The sequence below is a fragment of the Nyctereutes procyonoides genome, unplaced genomic scaffold (genome assembly GCF_905146905.1).
Source record: "Nyctereutes procyonoides isolate TBG_1078 unplaced genomic scaffold, NYPRO_anot_genome, whole genome shotgun sequence".
Taxonomy (NCBI): domain Eukaryota; kingdom Metazoa; phylum Chordata; class Mammalia; order Carnivora; family Canidae; genus Nyctereutes; species Nyctereutes procyonoides.
This window is the reverse complement of record NW_026575131.1, coordinates 37,160,477-37,177,644: the sequence shown is the minus strand read 5'-3', so window position 1 is coordinate 37,177,644 and position 17,168 is coordinate 37,160,477. Positions and strand designations below refer to the sequence as shown.

At 56.8% G+C, this 17,168-nt stretch overlaps 1 protein-coding gene across 2 annotated transcripts; it reads left to right on the top strand.

Moving 5' to 3' along the window:
* The first annotated feature begins 1,426 nt into the window (after positions 1-1,426).
* Positions 1,427-15,637, top strand: ITIH3 (inter-alpha-trypsin inhibitor heavy chain 3). 2 transcript variants are annotated; one of them, XR_008666908.1, is made up of 22 exons: positions 1,427-1,599; positions 2,209-2,229; positions 3,358-3,524; positions 3,622-3,726; positions 3,999-4,161; positions 4,560-4,673; positions 5,752-5,877; positions 6,167-6,283; positions 6,512-6,680; positions 7,274-7,399; positions 7,700-7,881; positions 9,105-9,290; positions 9,455-9,594; positions 10,304-10,458; positions 11,137-11,154; positions 12,425-12,448; positions 12,711-12,746; positions 12,892-13,005; positions 13,650-13,834; positions 14,533-14,705; positions 14,918-15,029; positions 15,351-15,487. XR_008666908.1 is itself a non-coding variant. In XM_055344834.1 (22 exons), the coding sequence occupies exons 1-22, from the start codon at positions 1,507-1,509 to the stop codon at positions 15,478-15,480; spliced, it is 2,676 nt and encodes an 891-aa protein (XP_055200809.1). In that variant the 5' UTR covers positions 1,433-1,506; the 3' UTR covers positions 15,481-15,637. The 2 variants fall into 2 exon arrangements, 1 of the variants encoding a protein (XP_055200809.1); XM_055344834.1 differs by having other exon boundaries at positions 1,433-1,599; positions 13,650-13,854; positions 15,351-15,637.
* The last annotated feature ends 1,531 nt before the right edge of the window (positions 15,638-17,168 follow it).

The window sequence follows — 17,168 nt, the reverse complement described above, 5'->3', positions numbered from 1 at the left end:
AGCCAGGAATCCCAGGACCAGGCTGCAGGGCTGGGTGCTCCAGCTCCGAGAGCTGCAGGGTCGGGTCCCTGTCTGTCCTGAGCTTGGTGCCAGCCGGCAGCAGGGGTGTATAAGGATTCCAGAGGCTGGGGAGCACGGGACCCCAGCCAGTCTGCCACACGGGTGGTGGCCACCTCGGTGTCTGCTTCATTTGGACCAACGTTGTCTCGTTGACTCGGCAACTCTCTGTCATTGCTTCTGTGGCTCCAGCCACTTCCCGCCACTAATCCACTTCTTCCTCATGGCTCCTGCTGCCTCATGGAGTCTTCTTTCTGCCTTTTCAGCCTTTCTCTGCTCCCAGCAGTCAACTCTCTCTGTCCAACTCATAGTTGGATGTGGAGCTTTTTAGCCAAGGACATAGGACACCATCAATTAGCTGCCCTCTGCGCAGGCGGCCCCATCCACACCAATCAGTGGTGGCTCCATGGGAGGATCACCGGGTCACTTTGCTCAGAAGAGCATGTGTATGGCAGGCACATGGCAGCCATGTGGAAGGTCTGGAGGCTGGCAGGGCCGTGGGGTGGCCCAGGAGAGACTGGGCTCTGCCTCAGACGCTGCCATTGTCCAGGAAGGCAGGGCTCCAGCCTCAAAGGAGACTCTTAGGGGAAGGAGTGTCCAGGAGGTGAAGGCAGCTGAGTCCCTGGCCAGGCCCTTGGAACACAGGGATGAATGGGATGCGGCCTGGCTCTCTGGGAGCTCAGTGTAGACGGACGGCCTGACCCAAACATGCAAGTCTCAATGAAAGGTAGTGATGGAGCAGGCCCTCGGGAACTGAGAGCCCGGAGCAGGGCTGTCTGGGTCAGAGAGGGGACAAAACAGGAAGGCTTCTGGAGGCTGGACTCAGGTCTGGCAGGAAGAGAGGCACGAGGTGCAGACAAAGGGGGTGTGCCAGTGGGAAAGAGTGAGTTCAGAAAAGCAAGCTGAAGCCAGCTCACAGACAGGGCTGGAGCCAGGACCTGGGCTTTGTCGTTCCCCTGGGGCCTCGAGAACCCAACGAGGGTCGTGAGCAAGGGGTGCAGCCCCTTGTGGAGAAATGAGCCTCAGGGCGACAGGCCCGCTATGTGCCCTGGCTGCCTGGAGAAGGCTGGAGGGCTTCCATCCAGGAGGCCAGACCCCAGGCCATGTCAGTGGTGCAGGTAACAGGCAATAGTGCTGAGATGCCCTTGGCTTTCAGCAGGACGCCACACCCTATGAGCACCCCCGCCCCCCAGGGAGCTGAGGGCCCATTTGCCAGCACACAGCGTCTGCTTTCTCCGGGAGACTCCATGTTGCAACACTGTTGACAGTCCCCATGGGCCCCCTTGGTACAGACAGATCCAGGACCTGTTATTCCACCCACGCCCCAGCTTCCCCAGGGGAGCCCCCCGCCTTCTGCTCTTCCCATCCTACACTGCAGGTCATTGACCCCAGTTGGAAAACACCAGGCTCACCATATAAGGAGCATAGGCCGGGCCTGTGTGCTCAGCAATGGCATCTGCGTGGTGGCCCTGCCTCATCTTGGCCCTGCTCTCTGGCTTGGTGGCCTCTGGCTTCCTGAGAAGCCCCTCCCGGCCACTGGGGGTAAGTAGCTCCATCTTCACCTCTAAGCGTGTCACATGGGCAGAAGCGACAGGATGGACAATCCTCTATGTGGGGAGAGGAGGAGGCAGAGGGCTAGGAGTGAGCTGCAGGGGACAGCGTTGGGTGTCGCGCTCTTAAATCTCCTGTGACCTGCATTTCCCCACCTGTCAAATGGGTGATGCACCAGAAACAGCTCCCCTCGCTGAGGGGCTGTGCAGGTCCACATCTGAGACAAGGACAGATGACTCCAAGAACGGCTGAGCCACGCCTTGTGGGGTGCACCGGTGGTGGGGGCATTCTGGGGTTTGGGGCCCAGGGAAAGGCAGAGGGAGTCAGGGTGTGTGGGGGGAGGGTGAGAGGTAGTTTGGTTCTCCCAACCCTGCTCTCCTGGGACACCTGGAGACCTGCCCTATTTGGGCCTCAGTTTCCCCATATACTCGGAGTTCTTCCTAGTCTGAAGTGGCTCTGGGTGGGTCCTATGTCCAGAGGCCCCTCAAGAGGTATGTGTATAGGGGATCTGCTGGACCCTGACCTCAGCCCAGAGCCTGCTCCCAGGCTATGGTGGCCTTGGCCTTGGCCTGATTCCTGTGTTTGTCTTTGTTTTTGCAGAAACGGAGCCTCCCGGAAGGGGTGAGAACTTTCACCAGGGATGGGGTGGGGTGAGGCAGGGCAGGATGGAGCTGCTTGCCCAATAGCAGAAGGGGTGGGCCATAATGAAAGGGCCCTCCCAGTTGGCACACAGCTCCCAGCCCTGCCCTGACCGACCCCCATGCGACTCACCAACTCTGGGAAAGAATGCCACAGAACATGCCCGCAGACCTCTCTGGATGCAGCCCGTGGCCGTTCTTCCACCAGCCCTTCCTCTCACAAACATACCTAGCACTTGCTCGGAGCAGGCCCTGAGCACCAGGCTGGGGACACACATCCTCACAAAGCATCTTTATATCCTGCTCCACGCAGATGCTCCCTAGACCTTCCCTCAGTCCACTGCCCCCACCGGAGAGGAGGTGTTGGGGACTTGAAGGCCCTCCCCACACATTCTCCTTGGCACAGGAAATAAGTGCCAGTTTGGGGACAGAATCAAGCAATTACCAAAGCAGAGGAGGAGAGCCGGAGTGTGTGTGAATGTGATTTCTTTCAAAGTGGAGGTGAGCCGAAGAGCTAGGGCAGGTGCTCCCTGGCCAGAGACGTGGTGCAGCTGGCGCACGTCTGATCAGAAAGGCAGGACCTGTCTGGAGGACCCTGGAGCCCTGAGGATGACTGTCCAGAGGGTGATGGGGAGCACAAGAGGGTTTAAGTGGGGAATGGACAGTCAGACTGGATTTTTAGAAGACCTCCCCTGGCTACAGCTAGCTGCCCAGAAACACATCCAGAGTTAAGGAGGCAGAGCAGGGCCCCTCCCTCTCCTTGTTCCCCTCCCCTCATCTTGGCACCAACACGTGCAATACCATCCAGCATGAAGTTCCTTCTCATGGTGCAAAACCCCTCCCTGAGTGGCTTCTGGGTGCTGAGCTCTAAGGCCGGCTGAGAGGGTCCTGCCCTCCAAGGAGCCCCTGGTCTTTGATGGGGAAGGAGGCGCTCAGAAAGGCCAGAGCCTTCCAGAACCAGGGTGGCCAACTGAATGGGAAGACCGAGGAAACTGAAAGGGCCACTCACCAGGCAGAGGCCCTGGACTCTGCAAGGGGCACCCAGAAGGAGAGCAGCCAGGTGTAGGGGCTGCTTTCCCAGAGGCTGGTCGAGCACTATCCTCTCCTGCAGGTCAGCAATGGCATCGAGGTCTACAGCACCAAGATCAGCTGCAAGGTGACCTCCCGTTTTGCTCACAATGTCGTCACCACCAGGGCTGTCAACCGCGCAGACACCGCCAAGGAGGTGTCCTTTGACGTGGAGCTGCCTAAGACGGCCTTCATCACCAACTTCACCTTGTGGGTGTCGCCATGGCTGCTGGCTCCAGGCCAGAGGGGCGGGGTGGGAGTGGTCTGGCTCAGCATGAGCCCCCAACTCTACTCTCCTTCCTTGCAGGACCATCGACGGTGTGACCTACCCCGGGAATGTCAAGGAGAAGGAAGTCGCCAAGAGGCAGTATGAGAAGGCTGTGTCCCAGGGCAAGACAGCCGGCCTGGTCAAGTAAGCGCGGTGCCCCCTCGGCCTTGCGAAGAAGGGGCTCAAGGGCTCAAGGGCTCTCAGAGATGCAGACAGCGACAGCCACGGTCATGGTCACTGAGAATATTTCATGGTTATAGCAAAACGTGTCTGTAATGCTTACAGCATTGTCCCACTTAGGAGTGGAGGCAGGCAAGGCTCGGAGTGGGGAGGGATTCTCCTAGGGGCTGGATCTGAGCCGAAGGCCCAGGAAGAGCAAGCTCGCCGTCTGCAGGGCAGTGTTGTATCCCCTCCAGGGCCTCTGGGAGGAAGCTGGAGAAGTTCACAGTGTCCGTCAACGTGGCTGCGGGCAGCAAGGTCACCTTTGAGCTGACCTATGAGGAGCTGCTGAAGAGGCACAAGGGAAAGTACGAGATGTACCTTAAAGTCCAACCCAAGCAACTGGTCAAGCACTTTGAGGTAATCAATCACCCCTGCAGCTGCTGAAAGTGCAGGGGTGTGGTAGGGAGTGGGGGTGAGGAGGGGTGTTGCAGGAAGGGCCTTGGGGCAGACCCCAGAGCAAGGTTGAGAAGCCACCATGGCTGAGGAGCATCGGAGCTGAGAGCCAAAGGAAACGCTTTAGTGGTGGAATGTGGGGGACCGTACGGCAGGTGTTGGGAGAGCTTCGGGGTCACCAACCTGTCTACAAGACTTTGGGGCTGTTTTCTTACTGGGAGACACCAGGCTTAGCCATCAGGAGTTGTCTGGAGGCTGTCCCTGCCCCACCCCCACTGACCCTCTCCATTCCCTGGGCCTCATGCTGGAGGCTGGCCTCTGCACTGTCACGAGTGACCCCTCCTTACTCTTGTCCATTCCAGATAGAGGCAGACATCTACGAGCCCCAGGGCATCAGCACACTGGACGCCGAGGCCTCGTTCATCACCAATGACCTCTTGGGCAGCGCCCTCACCAAGTCCTTCTCAGGGAAAAAGGTGGTGTTCTCAGACCCGGGGTGGGGGGCAGGAACCCCGACACTAATAGGACAAGTGGGAACATTGGGGCTTGGCTGAGGCCAGAGTATATGTATGAGAAGGGAAGGAGGAAACGTCCACAGCCATCCATTCTCTTGGGCCCCCAGCTCAGGAATAAGGGTTCTTGAGCCAGAGTTGCCTGCTGTCAATGATCTGCCAGAGGGACTGGGGTCCCAATGACCAGGGGTGCGGGTGGGGACAGGAGAACCATTTATAAGGCCTGGTCTCGTTCTACCTTGGGAAGTGAGCAAGGCAGATTATTGTCCATTTTACAGATAAGGACACTGAGGCCAGAGGGAGTCATTTAGATCTGCTGACTCCACATTGAGGGGAGACGGATGAAAGGGAATCTCTTGGTGATGCTGGCTGGCTCTGGTTCCCAGCTGTTCCGGGCACCTTGTTTGTCATGGGTAGTGAGTGAATACATGTTACTTGAATAGTAAATCTTAGTCATTCAGGATTTCCAAGTCAAAGCCTGAGGAGCTTCTGCTCAGAGGTTTGGTGGCTTCTGCAGGGCAGTGCCTTTGCCCTGGACACCCTGCCCTTTCCCTGCCCCCCTCTATTCCCCTCCACCTACCCCGTGTCCTCTTGACACCCATCACCAGGTCCCATCACACAAATTATCGGCATCAAGGTCTACAGCACCAAGATCAGCTGCAAGGTGACCTCCCACTTTGCTCACAATGTCATCACCACTGGGGCTGTCCATGCAAACATCAAAGTCCCTTCAGGGTGCAGAACCCCTCCCTGAGTGGCTTCATTGTGCTGAGCCCCAAAGTGGGCTGCACTAAAGAGCCTGAGGGCCCAGGGAACGAGGAGAGACAGAGGCTGAGTCGGACAAGGGCCCTGGGTGCCAAGGAGCCCCTGGTCTCTTCTGAGGGGGAGAGGTGCTCAGGAAGGCCAGAGCATGCCAGGCAGCAGCCGGACTGCCCAGGAGCCCCTGGTCACCCTCTGTGGGGCTTTGCCTCACCCCCAGGGCGCAGCACAGTAGACTGCCCTGGCCACGCTGAGCGAGGCCCTCCCTCATCACCTCCCCCAGGGCCGTGTGTCCTTCAAACCCAGCTTGGACCAACAGCGCTCGTGCCCAACCTGTACAGACTCCCTCCTCAACGGGGATTTTATCATCACCTATGACGTGAACAGAGAGTCTCCAGCCAATGTACAGGTACCTACCAAGTGGCTCTGCTGGGCCGGCTGATTCTCCAGCACCCGGATGTGGTGAGGACTGGTAGGGGAGGGACTGCAGCTGCATCTAGTGCCTGGACTCCTAGTCCTCAGCTCAAGGCCGGGTTTCCTGCATGGCCTGGGGATGACAGAGAGTCCAGAGCCTTCATGTGTCATCCTATGGTGGGTGGGAAAGAACAGCTTTTTTTCTGGAGCTAATAAAAGCCTGGCTTCTGTTTGCAAGAGTTGCCAAAGGCACGTTGCCTCCAGTCTCTCTCTCCCCTTCCCAGATAGTCAACGGCTACTTTGTGCACTTCTTCGCACCTCAAGGCCTTCCAGTGGTACCTAAGAATGTGGTCTTTGTGATTGATGTCAGCGGCTCCATGCACGGTCGGAAAATGGAACAGGTACTGTCCTCACTGCAAGTGGGGGTGAGGTAGGGAGGGAGACAGGTTTATTTGTAAGTGGACAGAGCTGACATTTCCAGTGGAAGAGGAAGAAGGCAGACAAGATAAAAGAAAGGGCAGAGAACCTCTGCCCACTTTTGTTGCAGAGAGCTCAGGCCCCTGCGCCAGAGAGCTGGCTGTCTGCGGCTCCCTCCCAGCCTCTCGTCTGCTGCTCTGTCTCTTTCCCAGACAAAGGACGCCCTCCTCAAGATCCTGGGTGATATGAAAGGGGAGGACTACTTGAATTTCATCCTGTTCAGTGGGGATGTGATCACCTGGAAAGACGACTTAGTTCAAGCCACTCCTGAGAACATCGAGGAGGCCAGGACATTTGTGAAGAATATTCATGATCGAGGATGTAAGGAGAGAGAGGGAAGAGCAAACTCATCTGACTGCTCCTCTTGGCCTGAGCAGCCTGCCTTCTTCGTGCCTTGGGGCAGAGACGCTGCTGGTCCAAGTTGGGGGGTCACGGTGGGGGTCACGGTGGGATGAGGGGGCTCTCAGGCTTAATATTGGGGTGTCTTCTTTGTGGGCTTGGGGAACCCACTCTTCCTTTCTCTCACCCATGATGCCGGTGCCCCGCCAGTCCCAGCAAGCGAACACTGCAGAGGGGCCTTATCCTGGGCTGTTTCTTAGGGACAATGACAAGTGTTGTCAATACTGCTCCCCTCTCCTCCCAGGGAGCCGGCCTGGCTGTCCATCTGGCAGTTTTCCAAACTGCTTTTGCAGCCATCTTCTGGCAGCCCCAGGAGGCTGGTCCTTTTGTCCCCATTGAAAGAGTAAGTCATTTACCCATCCTTCGCTGACTTGCTCGGTTGGTGTCTACTGAGCACCGCCGCACGTCGGCCAGCAGGGTCCTTGGGCCCAGAGCAGGGCCTGCTGTCCCGACCTCCCCGACCCCCGCACCCTAAGGACACCCTCTCACAGCGCTGTCTGTTGTGTGTGTGCCAGTGACCAACATCAACGACGGGCTGCTCAGGGGCATCAGCATGTTGAACAGGGCCCGGGAGGAGCACAGAGTCCCGGAGAGGAGCACCTCCATCATCATCATGCTGACGGACGGGGACGCCAACGTTGGTGAGGCAGGCGGGCGTGGCTCGGAACCAGAGCCAGGGTGCCGGGGTGCCTCTCACCTCCCGCGCTCTGGAGCCGGTGTGCTGAGGGGTCGGGGTGGCTCTCTCCCCAGGGGCCCCCGTGCCCTGTGAGCCCTGAAAGGGAGGGCCCTGCCTCCCCCTGCTGAGGACTAAGCCCCTGCCCCAACAAGGGCTCGTGGCTGTGACTCCCCTGGCATGTGCAGGAGTCGAGTATCTCTAGACAGAGCTGCTCCAGCTGGTTGCTGGGCTGGGGCTGGAGTGTGAATGCACCTTTCTCCTGCAGGGGAGAGCAGACCCGAAAAAATCCAAGAGAATGTACGCAACGCCATTGGGGGCAAGTTCCCCTTGTATAACCTGGGCTTTGGCAATAATCTGAATTATAACTTCCTGGAGAGCATGGCTCTGGAGAACCAAGGGCTGGCCCGGCGCATTTATGAGGATTCCGATGCCAACCTGCAGTTGCAGGTATGCCTTGCCTTGCACACCTGCAAGAATGGGGCTCTCGTTACTTCCTCAGGCAGCTGTTCCATTGAGTGACAGTTTCACCTGTTAGAAGGAGCCTCCTCTTGGGCTCACATCGACTCCCAGCTCCCTCTTATCCATCAGTGGTGCTTGATTTTGTCCTCGGGCTACACAGAGCACACCTGCTTCCTCCCCAGGAGTGCCAGATCAAATACAGGACATCTGGTCAAATATGAATTTCTGAAAAACCATGAACAGTTCTTTAGTGTAAGCATGCTCTCCGTGTTGCCTGGCACGCCGTGTTCGTTTGCTCTGTGGCTATAACAAAGTACCAGATGCTGGGGGGCTCCCACAACAGAAATATATTGCCCACAGTTGAGCCTAGAAGGCCGAGATCCAGGTGTCAGCAAGGTTGCTTTGCTCCGAGGGCTATGAAGGCAGGGTCTGTTCCGGGTGTCTCTCCTTGGCTTGTGGATGGTCACCTTCTCCTTGTCTCTTCACATCGCCTGCCCTGCGTGTGTATCTGTCCCTGGGTCTAAATTGCTCTCTTTTCAGAAGGACACCAGTTACATTGATTGGAACCCACTCCAAAGGCCTCATTTTAACTGAATCACCCCTGTAACCACCCTAAACCCAAAAGAGGTCACGTCTTGAGATACTGGGGCAAAGGATTTGAACGTATGTACTTTGGGGGTATGCAATTCATCCCGTAACAGACATACTTATACTAAACCGGGATTTGTTGTTTACCCAATCTTCAAATTCAGCTGCACGTCCTGTGTTTTCATTTGCTAGGCCTGGCAACGGCATCCCCTCCCGGCGCAGGTGACGGTGCCTGCACCTCTACAATGGAGCCCGCAGGTCTTTCCTCCTCTCCTGGGGCCCGCGCCCCATGTCACATCCTCTGCTCTGCCCCTCCTCCTTTCCTCTTCTCTTTCTTAGTTTCATTCCAACAAACATTTTTCAAGCACGTTCTGTGAGCCAAGAACTCTGTGCTTACCTTCCTCTTCTTCCCAGGCTCTAGCTGGTAGGGGGTGCGGGCAGGGAAGGCTCCCACAAACTGAAGGGCACAGTCAGGACCACAAGGAAGTGGAGATTGAGAGCCAGGACTGGCCCAGCCTGGGGGACTCAACACCTGGGGAGGCACCAGTGGGCACCTGCCCACTCCATCCTCTCCATGTCTGCCTGGGGACCTGAGATGACCAGGTCCCCCTTCTGGGCTCCAGGGCTTCTATGAGGAGGTGGCCAACCCACTGCTGACTGGTGTGGAGGTGGAGTACCCTGAGAACGCCATCCAGGACCTCACCCAGAACGCTTACCAGCACTTCTATGATGGCTCTGAGATCGTGGTAGCTGGGCGCCTGCTGGACGAGGACATGAACAACTTCAAGGCAGATGTAAAAGGCCACGGGGTGAGCTGGGCCAGGGCCAGGATGTGTGCTGTGGATGGGGGACCGGCGCCAATGGGGCTCCAGCCTCCCGGCTGATGGTCCAGCGGTGGTAGCCCTCAAATTGGGCCCGCCTTGTCTAGGCCTCCAGTGCTCCAACCTCTGGCCTCCTCTCACCCTCACCTCAGGCCACCAATGATCTGACCTTCACAGAGGAGGTAGACATGAAGGAAATGGAAAAGGCTCTGAAGGAGCAGGACTACATTTTTGGGAACTACATCGAGCGGCTCTGGGCCTACCTCACCATTGAGCAGCTGCTGGAGAAACGGTGATCCTGGTGACCCCTCCCATAGCCAGCCCCCACAGCTGGGCCCCGGACACTGCCCCACCACCTGCCTGTACTTTTGCCCCTGAGCTGGCTATGCTGTGGGGGAGCCACACCCCAGAATGTGCCCCTCCACGTACACTCCCTGCTGCCTTCTCCTCTTCTTGGCCCAGCCCCCACCATGTGTTTTTCCAGGGGCAGAGCCCAGTCTGACATCTGGGGCTCAAGCAGCAGCCCAGGAGCACATCAAGGGCAGGGGAAGGCCTCAGCAGCCCATACCCCATACCCAGCATGGGCCCATAACGATGGTGAGGCTGAATATAACCAAAGGCTGGAGACCCAGGGCCTCAGCCCCCGGAAGGCAGGCCCATTTGAGAGCATTGTGCCAGCCTTCCTTTAGGTGGGATAAGCCTATAAACCCTCTGGAGCAGGGACTGGCAAGTGCTGAGTGCTCAGGACATGGACGCGATCGTGAGGGATTGCTGTGATGCCATTTCAAGCCCCTTATAGCTGAGGCCCAGACTCCGATGCAGCCCGTCCATCTGTCCCAGGGAACTGGTGAACCAGTCTTTTCTGAGCACTGAGGGTTCTACCCCAGGGAAAAGGCAGTCCCAGGCTACTTCTGGGGCTTTTGGCCTAGTGCTGGGAGTCAGAGCAGAGGAGGCCAGACAGGGAGCTGCTCGCGGGCTGACAACCCTGCCCTCCCCAACAGAAAGAATGCCCATGGTGAGGAGAAGGAGAAACTCACAGCCCAGGCTCTGGACCTGTCCCTCAAGTACCACTTTGTGACTCCACTGACCTCCATGGTGGTGACCAAGCCCGAGGACAATGAGGACCAGACAGCCATTGCTGACAAGCCTGGAGAAGGTGGGCCTGGCATGAAGGTGGGCTTGGAGGCCAGAACTCAAAGGCCCTCCAGCCCCCAGGCCTTGGGTGCCCAGACAAGAATGGGCCAGGCTGGCGAGACCCAGACTCACTGAAGATGGGCAGGTCCAGGGGGCATAGAAGGAAATCTGGCCAAGAGTTGGGGAGGGTGTTGTGGAGGGAGTGAGGCCACCAGCATGGACAATGGAGAGGGGGTGAAGAGGAGCCTCTGAATCTCTCAAGGGATAGGAATCAAGGGACACCTTGCCCAGGGTCATTTCAAAGAAAGGGACTTTGGCTGCAGCATGGAAGTGTTCAGTTAGGAAAGCACTTCCAGCTTGAAAGTTAGGCCCAGAGCATGTGCCTAGGGATTGTGAGAGGAGCAGACCTCCAGAGCTGGAGCTTGACCAGGCCTCCTCAACCTGACCCCGAGAGGGGACTCCTAAGTGTCCCTGTACCTGATGTGGGGATTGGGGGATTGACATGGAGAAGCACAGGAGGCAAAGAGCTGGCCCAGGCCAGGCTCCGGGTCTCTAGGAGCCCCTGGCTCTGGTGGGGAGGAGCAGTGTGTTAGGAGGCCCACAGCTTGGGGCTTTGTGGACAGGCAGCAAGTTGATGGCATTGGTGATGACACCGGCAATCGGTTGCTGCTGACACATTTCTCTTCCTCCTCCCTCACAGGGCCTGTGGACACAGAAGGTGAGCTTCAGCCGGCAGTTGGGCGGGTGTCCCAGGAGGGGGACAAGAGAGAACCAAGGAGGCTTTTCCAAGTGCCCAGCCCAGAGAAGGGCCCTTAGGATACCTGCACTCAGGTCACAGCTCTGCTGCCAACTCATGAGCCACCATGGTCTGGGCTCTGCCCTCTCCGAGCCTCATCAGGCCCTTGTCGGTTGTTTGGAGGTGGCTTCCCCCGACTAAGGAGGGACTATCAGTAGCAAAGCATGATGACCTACAAAACTTAGCAAATTCTCATGTCAGGAAATGATGCTACATTAATTCCACAGCAATCCTCTAAAGGAGTCCTCTCGTGGTTCTCACTTTATAGTGAGGAAACTGAGGCACAGAGAGGCTAAGTCTATTCATTGGAGGACTTAGTGAGCAGGTGGCCAAGCTGGGACTTCAGCCCAGGCAGCCTGGCTCATGTGGCCTCACTGGGATTCACAGAACTCTGGGCCTCTCTCATGATCCAATCGTATCCTCGCCCCAGTAAGCACCCCACTCACCAGGCAGGACCTCCCACCCCCTACCTGCCTGCTCCTGCCTCCATCAACAGATGGTTCCATCCGAGCAGCACATCTGGCCTGGCTCACTGCTTTCCCCTTAGCACGGGTCTGTCAGATGCAGTCACTGGTGTGCATACATGTGGGCATGACTATGTATCTGTGGGGGGCGGAATGTATTACTATCAAGGAAAACAGATGGCTGTAAGCTTCTAGGGAGAGGGAGTTTAGGGGCGTGGGATGGTCTGCTGTGAACATGATTCATGACAGAGAAGCAGATGATCTCATGGTGTGCATTTTAGCCACATCACAATGCCATGTCCCTGGCATAAAATTTATATCTCTCTTGGGGCACCTCGGTGCCTCTGTGGTTGAGCATCTGCCTTTGGCTCAGGGCATGATCCCGGGGTCCTGAGATGCAGTTCCACATCAGGCTTCCCGTGGGGAGACTGCTTCTCCCTTTGCCTGTGTCTTTTGCTTCTCTCTCTGTGTCTCTCATGAATAAATAAGTAAAATCTTAAAAAAAAAAAAAAAACCCAGTTACATCCGTATTACCACCAGTCCTAGAAAGGAGTTCCCTGGGCACCTCCCATTTCTAAAGCTTGAATTAAGAGTCACATCCTGAGCCTCCACCTGTTGGGTTGGGCCACACTGGAGACTGGTAGTCTCAAGACAGGCAGAAGGCATAGGGTTGGGGAAGAGGGAACCCTTAGACCTGCTCATGCCTGCCCTTTGGCTTCTTTTTGCAGCGGCTCGCTCCATGGCTTACCTGAGTGAGTATGCGCCGATGGCCACAGCCCCGTACCCGGAGGGCACTGCCCAGAGAGTGACTCTGGGCCATGCTTTCTTCTGGTGTCTTTCCTGAGTCAGCTCTCTGGAACAGACAGATGGCTGGGGTCCTGAGGAAATGGGGAGTGGGGGTTGGGAGCTCTGGGGAAGCAGGAAAGGGGAGGGGATGAACCAAACTCTGGCTCTGGGTCCTGGCGCCTCCGCAGGCCTGCTTGTTAAGTTCAGCCTCTCTCTTTGCTTCCACAGCCAGCTACCAGCCTCCTCAAAACCCCTACTACTATGGTGAGTGCCCCCGCTCCTTCTGGGGTGAGACCCAGGCCCCAGAGCCCAGCGCCTCCTACCATTGGGAGTCTACCCGCAGGGGCCAAGAGGTGAGGGGAGGCCCCCCTGGAACTATGAGCCAGCCCTTTCTGTGATGTGCCTTCAGTGGACGGGGACCCCCACTTCATCATCCAAGTTCCGCAGAAAGATGATGCCATCTGCTTCAACATCGATGAAGACCCAGGGACGGTGCTGCGCCTCATTCAGGACCCCATCACAGGTGGGAGCTGGGGCTGGGGCTGGGGGCAGGGCTGGGACCAGGTCCTCACTCTGCCCAACTGTACCACCTTTCTGTGTAGCTTATACCCCAAGGGGGCTGTTTAGAGCCACAGGCTCACCACCGACCCAGGACCCAGTGGTGTTAGAGAGGTGGTTAGGGCTGAGGGTGGCCCAGGAGCAGCCTATGTCTGGGAAAGTTTTCTTTGAACACCACTGCCTGGTCCAGATAGGGGGCAGGTCTGCAGCATGGTCCTTTCACCGCCAGTGTGACCCAGGAGAGTCTAGGACCAGAGAGGGTTGGCTCTGAAGTCCTGGTCTCACTTGGGGTCCCCACTCTGCTGCCCCTCAGCCAGGCTGGGTAGAAGAGAAGGCAAATCCTAAAGACCAGCCTGGACTCAGAAGGCCTCACGGGGGATCCCTGGGTGGCTCAGTGATTTAGCACCACCTTCGGCCCAGGGTGTGATCCTGGAGTCCCGGGATCAAGTCCCACGTTGGGCTCCCTGCATGGAGCCTGCTTCTCCCTCTCCCTATGTCTCTGCCTCTGTGTGTGTGTGTGTGTCTATCATGAATAAATAAATGAAATCTTAAAAAAAAAAAAAAAAAAGAAGGCCTCACTGGCCTCTCACTGCCCCATCCCTCTGGCAGGCCTCATAGTTAATGGGCAGATCATTGGTGAGAAGGGAGGCGACTCTAACTCCAAGACCAGAAAGACTTACTTTGGCAAACTGGGCATTGCCAATGCTCACATGGACTTCCGGATGGAGGTGACACCGGAGAAGATCGCCCTGTGGAATGGAGCTGCACAGAGCACCTTCACCTGGTTGGATACGGTCACTATCACGCAGGATGGGTAAAGCCCCACTACTGGGTCTCTGAGGAGCACTTCTGGCCTAAGGGGCCTTTGAGGGAGGCGGACATATCCTAGGACAGAAGATCCATGGGGGTCATGGGAGAGACTAGTGGCCTCAGGGTTCAGCCCCTGCCCAGGGAAGGGTGACCACGAGGCCCCAGCCAGAAATGCTACCTGGACAGCTACAGGGCTTATCTCAAGGGAAGGGCTGTGCAGACATAAGCATTAGCTGGATCTGCAGTCTGATGACACACTAATCCCCATTTTTACCTTCTCTGGCTGAGCCTGTTCACTGAACCTTCTCAAACTGCTCAGCCTCTCCTATGTCCTCAAGTCACCCAGAGTCTACCTACTAGGTCAGGGCAGGGTTGTTACTCCCAAGGAAGAGCTGAGAGGGGTGGAACGTACCCTAGGTCACACAGGAAGCCAGTGGCTGAGCTGAGGATCTATCAGGTCTCCAGACTCCCAGGACAGCCCTGTTTCTGCTTACGGGAGAACAAAGATCCACTCAGTAGAATGTATAGTCAACACGCACGAGGCATCTTCTCTCCAACACCTCTGAGAGAGTTTCCAGAATCTATGTGCGCCTAGGTGCCATGTACGGAGGATGCCCTCCCAAGATGCCCGGTATCATGGCCACCACTGGGTCCTACCTGCTAACCTTCTCTTCCCTCCTAGGCTGTCTGTGACAATCAACAGGAAAAAGAACATGGTGATCTCCTTTGGAGATGGGGTTACTTTCGTGGTTGTCCTGCACCAGGTGTGGAAGAAGCACCCTGTCCACCAGGACTTTCTGGGCTTCTACGTGGTGGACAGTCACCGGATGTCAGCACAGACCCATGGGCTGCTGGGTATGGGTTGAATGTTCAAGCTTCAGATTGCTCAGGACACATGGCAGAGGGGAAAACCCACAGGGAAGATCGTCCTAGTCACTCGGGACCCAGCACACAGCACTCAGTCAGCCTCTGCATCAACCACAGAAGGCCCATGGCTGTGCTACCTCTGGCGGTGGCAGGGGCTCCCAGCGTGCAGGGGCTGACAGCATGAATGTTCTTGTTCCCAGGACAATTCTTCCAACCCTTTGACTTTAAAGTGTCTGACATCCACCCAGGCTCTGACCCCACAAAGCCAGATGCCACGATGGTGGTGAAGAACCATCGACTGACGGTTACCAGGTGAGGGGATTCCTCTGACATCCTCACCCTGCCCAGGAACAAGGCAGGAGGACCCACACACATCAGCCCGGCAGGCTCTTGTCTCCTGTGTGGTACCTACCTCATTTCCCTCTGGGGTCCTGGCCCCCCTCTACTCCTCTTTTAATCAGGAAAACACCAAGCTTGGCCCTTTAGAAGGAGTTAATCATCTGATCTCTTGTCCAAAGAGTTCTGGATGCTTAGAATTGGCAACTTCACACCCTTTTCCAGCCTTAAGTCCATGAGCATAGCAACCGTCTTGTCCACACTTGTGTATCACGGCATCTCTTTCCTTGTCCCCAGGGGCTCCCAGAAAGACTACAGAAAGGACGTCAACATTGGCACTAAGGTCGCCTGCTGGTTTGTCCACAACAATGGGCAAGGGCTGATTGATGGTGTCCACAGCGACTACATCATCCCAGACCTGTTCTGAGTAGACGTGTCAGCTCCTGTGGAAACGGACGGCTAAGCTCTCCTGGCATCCAAGGGAGGGCTGTGACAATAAAGCCCAGGGGGACACTGCCACCAGCCTCTGCATGCTTCTGTGAACCCCTGCTCCAGGGAATAGGCAGGTGGCTCCAAGCGGGGGCTGGGTGCTGCGACAGTAACTCTCTGGGCCTCTCCACTGAGACTGGTGAAAGACGGGGTTGGCTGGGGTAGCACGTTGGGGAGCCAAATGTATGATGGTTTGGGAAGGAAAAACCAAGAATTGACTCTGGTGTGAAGGGGCTCTGAGAAGTCAAGAAGGGTTGAGTGCATTCCAGAGTCCAGCAGGGTCATAAGGAAAGTCAGGGGTCATGGCTCAGTAGCTCCTAACAGGCCCTTGAAGATCTTTTGATGATGCAGAAGCAGAGAGTGCTCGGAAGCAGACGGATCCTGCAGTTCATTGTGGATGTCATTCATCCCTCCATCTTCCCATTATCTAGCCAGCCACCCCCTCACCCATCTACCAGCCATCTATCCCCCCATCCCCTATCCATACATCTATCCATCCTCCAATCCATCATCCATCCATCCATCCATCCTTTTTTTTTTTTTAAATATTTCATTTATTTATTCATGAGAGACACCGAGTGAGGCAGAGACACAGGCAGAGGGGGGAGAAGGAGGCTCCATGCAGGAGCCCAATGTGGGACTCGATCTCAGAACCCTGGGATCATGTCCTGAGCTGAAGGCAGACCGTACAACTGCTGAGCCACCCAGGTGTCCCTCATTCATCCATTTAGCAGATAGACCAACGTTCTGATTCTGGGCCAGAATCTAGGGGCGCACAGCTTAGTAACTGGTTCCTCTTTGCCTGGGTGCCCCAAGTTTGCTGTGAGCTAGTCTGGGAATTCCTTTGATCCTTCCATCACAACTCATGGTGATCTGCTCTACCCCCACAATAAGTCCTGGGTGGGGTTGGGAGGTCAGACAGAGATTCCCAGAGGAGGGGCTCTGAGGTCTCTGGGCCTGGACTGCTCTCTCCCACCGGGGCAACTGCAACATCCCTTCCTGGGTCTCCCTGCTGCCACAGAAGGGTTATGTAGAGCAGAACTGACCACTGATCCCTGCCTAAAACCCTATAAACAACACCTGCCTCCCACTGATGTTGGGACAAAGGCCTGAGTCCTACCTGTGGCCTCTCGAGCTTCACCAGCCCCACACACCAGGTGTTTCCCCTCACTTCCAGAGTTCCGGACACACAGACTGCTTCCGGTTCTGCAAACCTAATCCCTCATGCCCCAGATCCTCTGCCTCTGCTGTCCTCTCTGCCTGAGGAGCTATGAGGGGCTATGGGCGTGCTGTGCAGAGGGCACCCCCAGCAGGAAGCAGAGGCAGCTCTGCTTATGCCAGGGCAGGGCCATCCCTCTCCTGGGAGAGGTGGGGGTTAGATTGGGAATGGCCACTCCTGCCAGTGGGCGCGGGTGTGGGATCTGGCGATGGGTCACTGGGAAGTTCCCCTCCTCCCACTCCAGGGGCCCAACTGCCTGAGCCAGGGTTTCCCAGGGCCTGGGGCTGCTGGGGAGGCCCGTCTGGGGGAAAACATAAGTGGTCAGGCCCTGCAGCCCATCCAGCCCCGTGCTGAGGAAGTGGGACTTTAAACCAGGCAGTTTTCACATCTATAAAATGGGGAGGAAG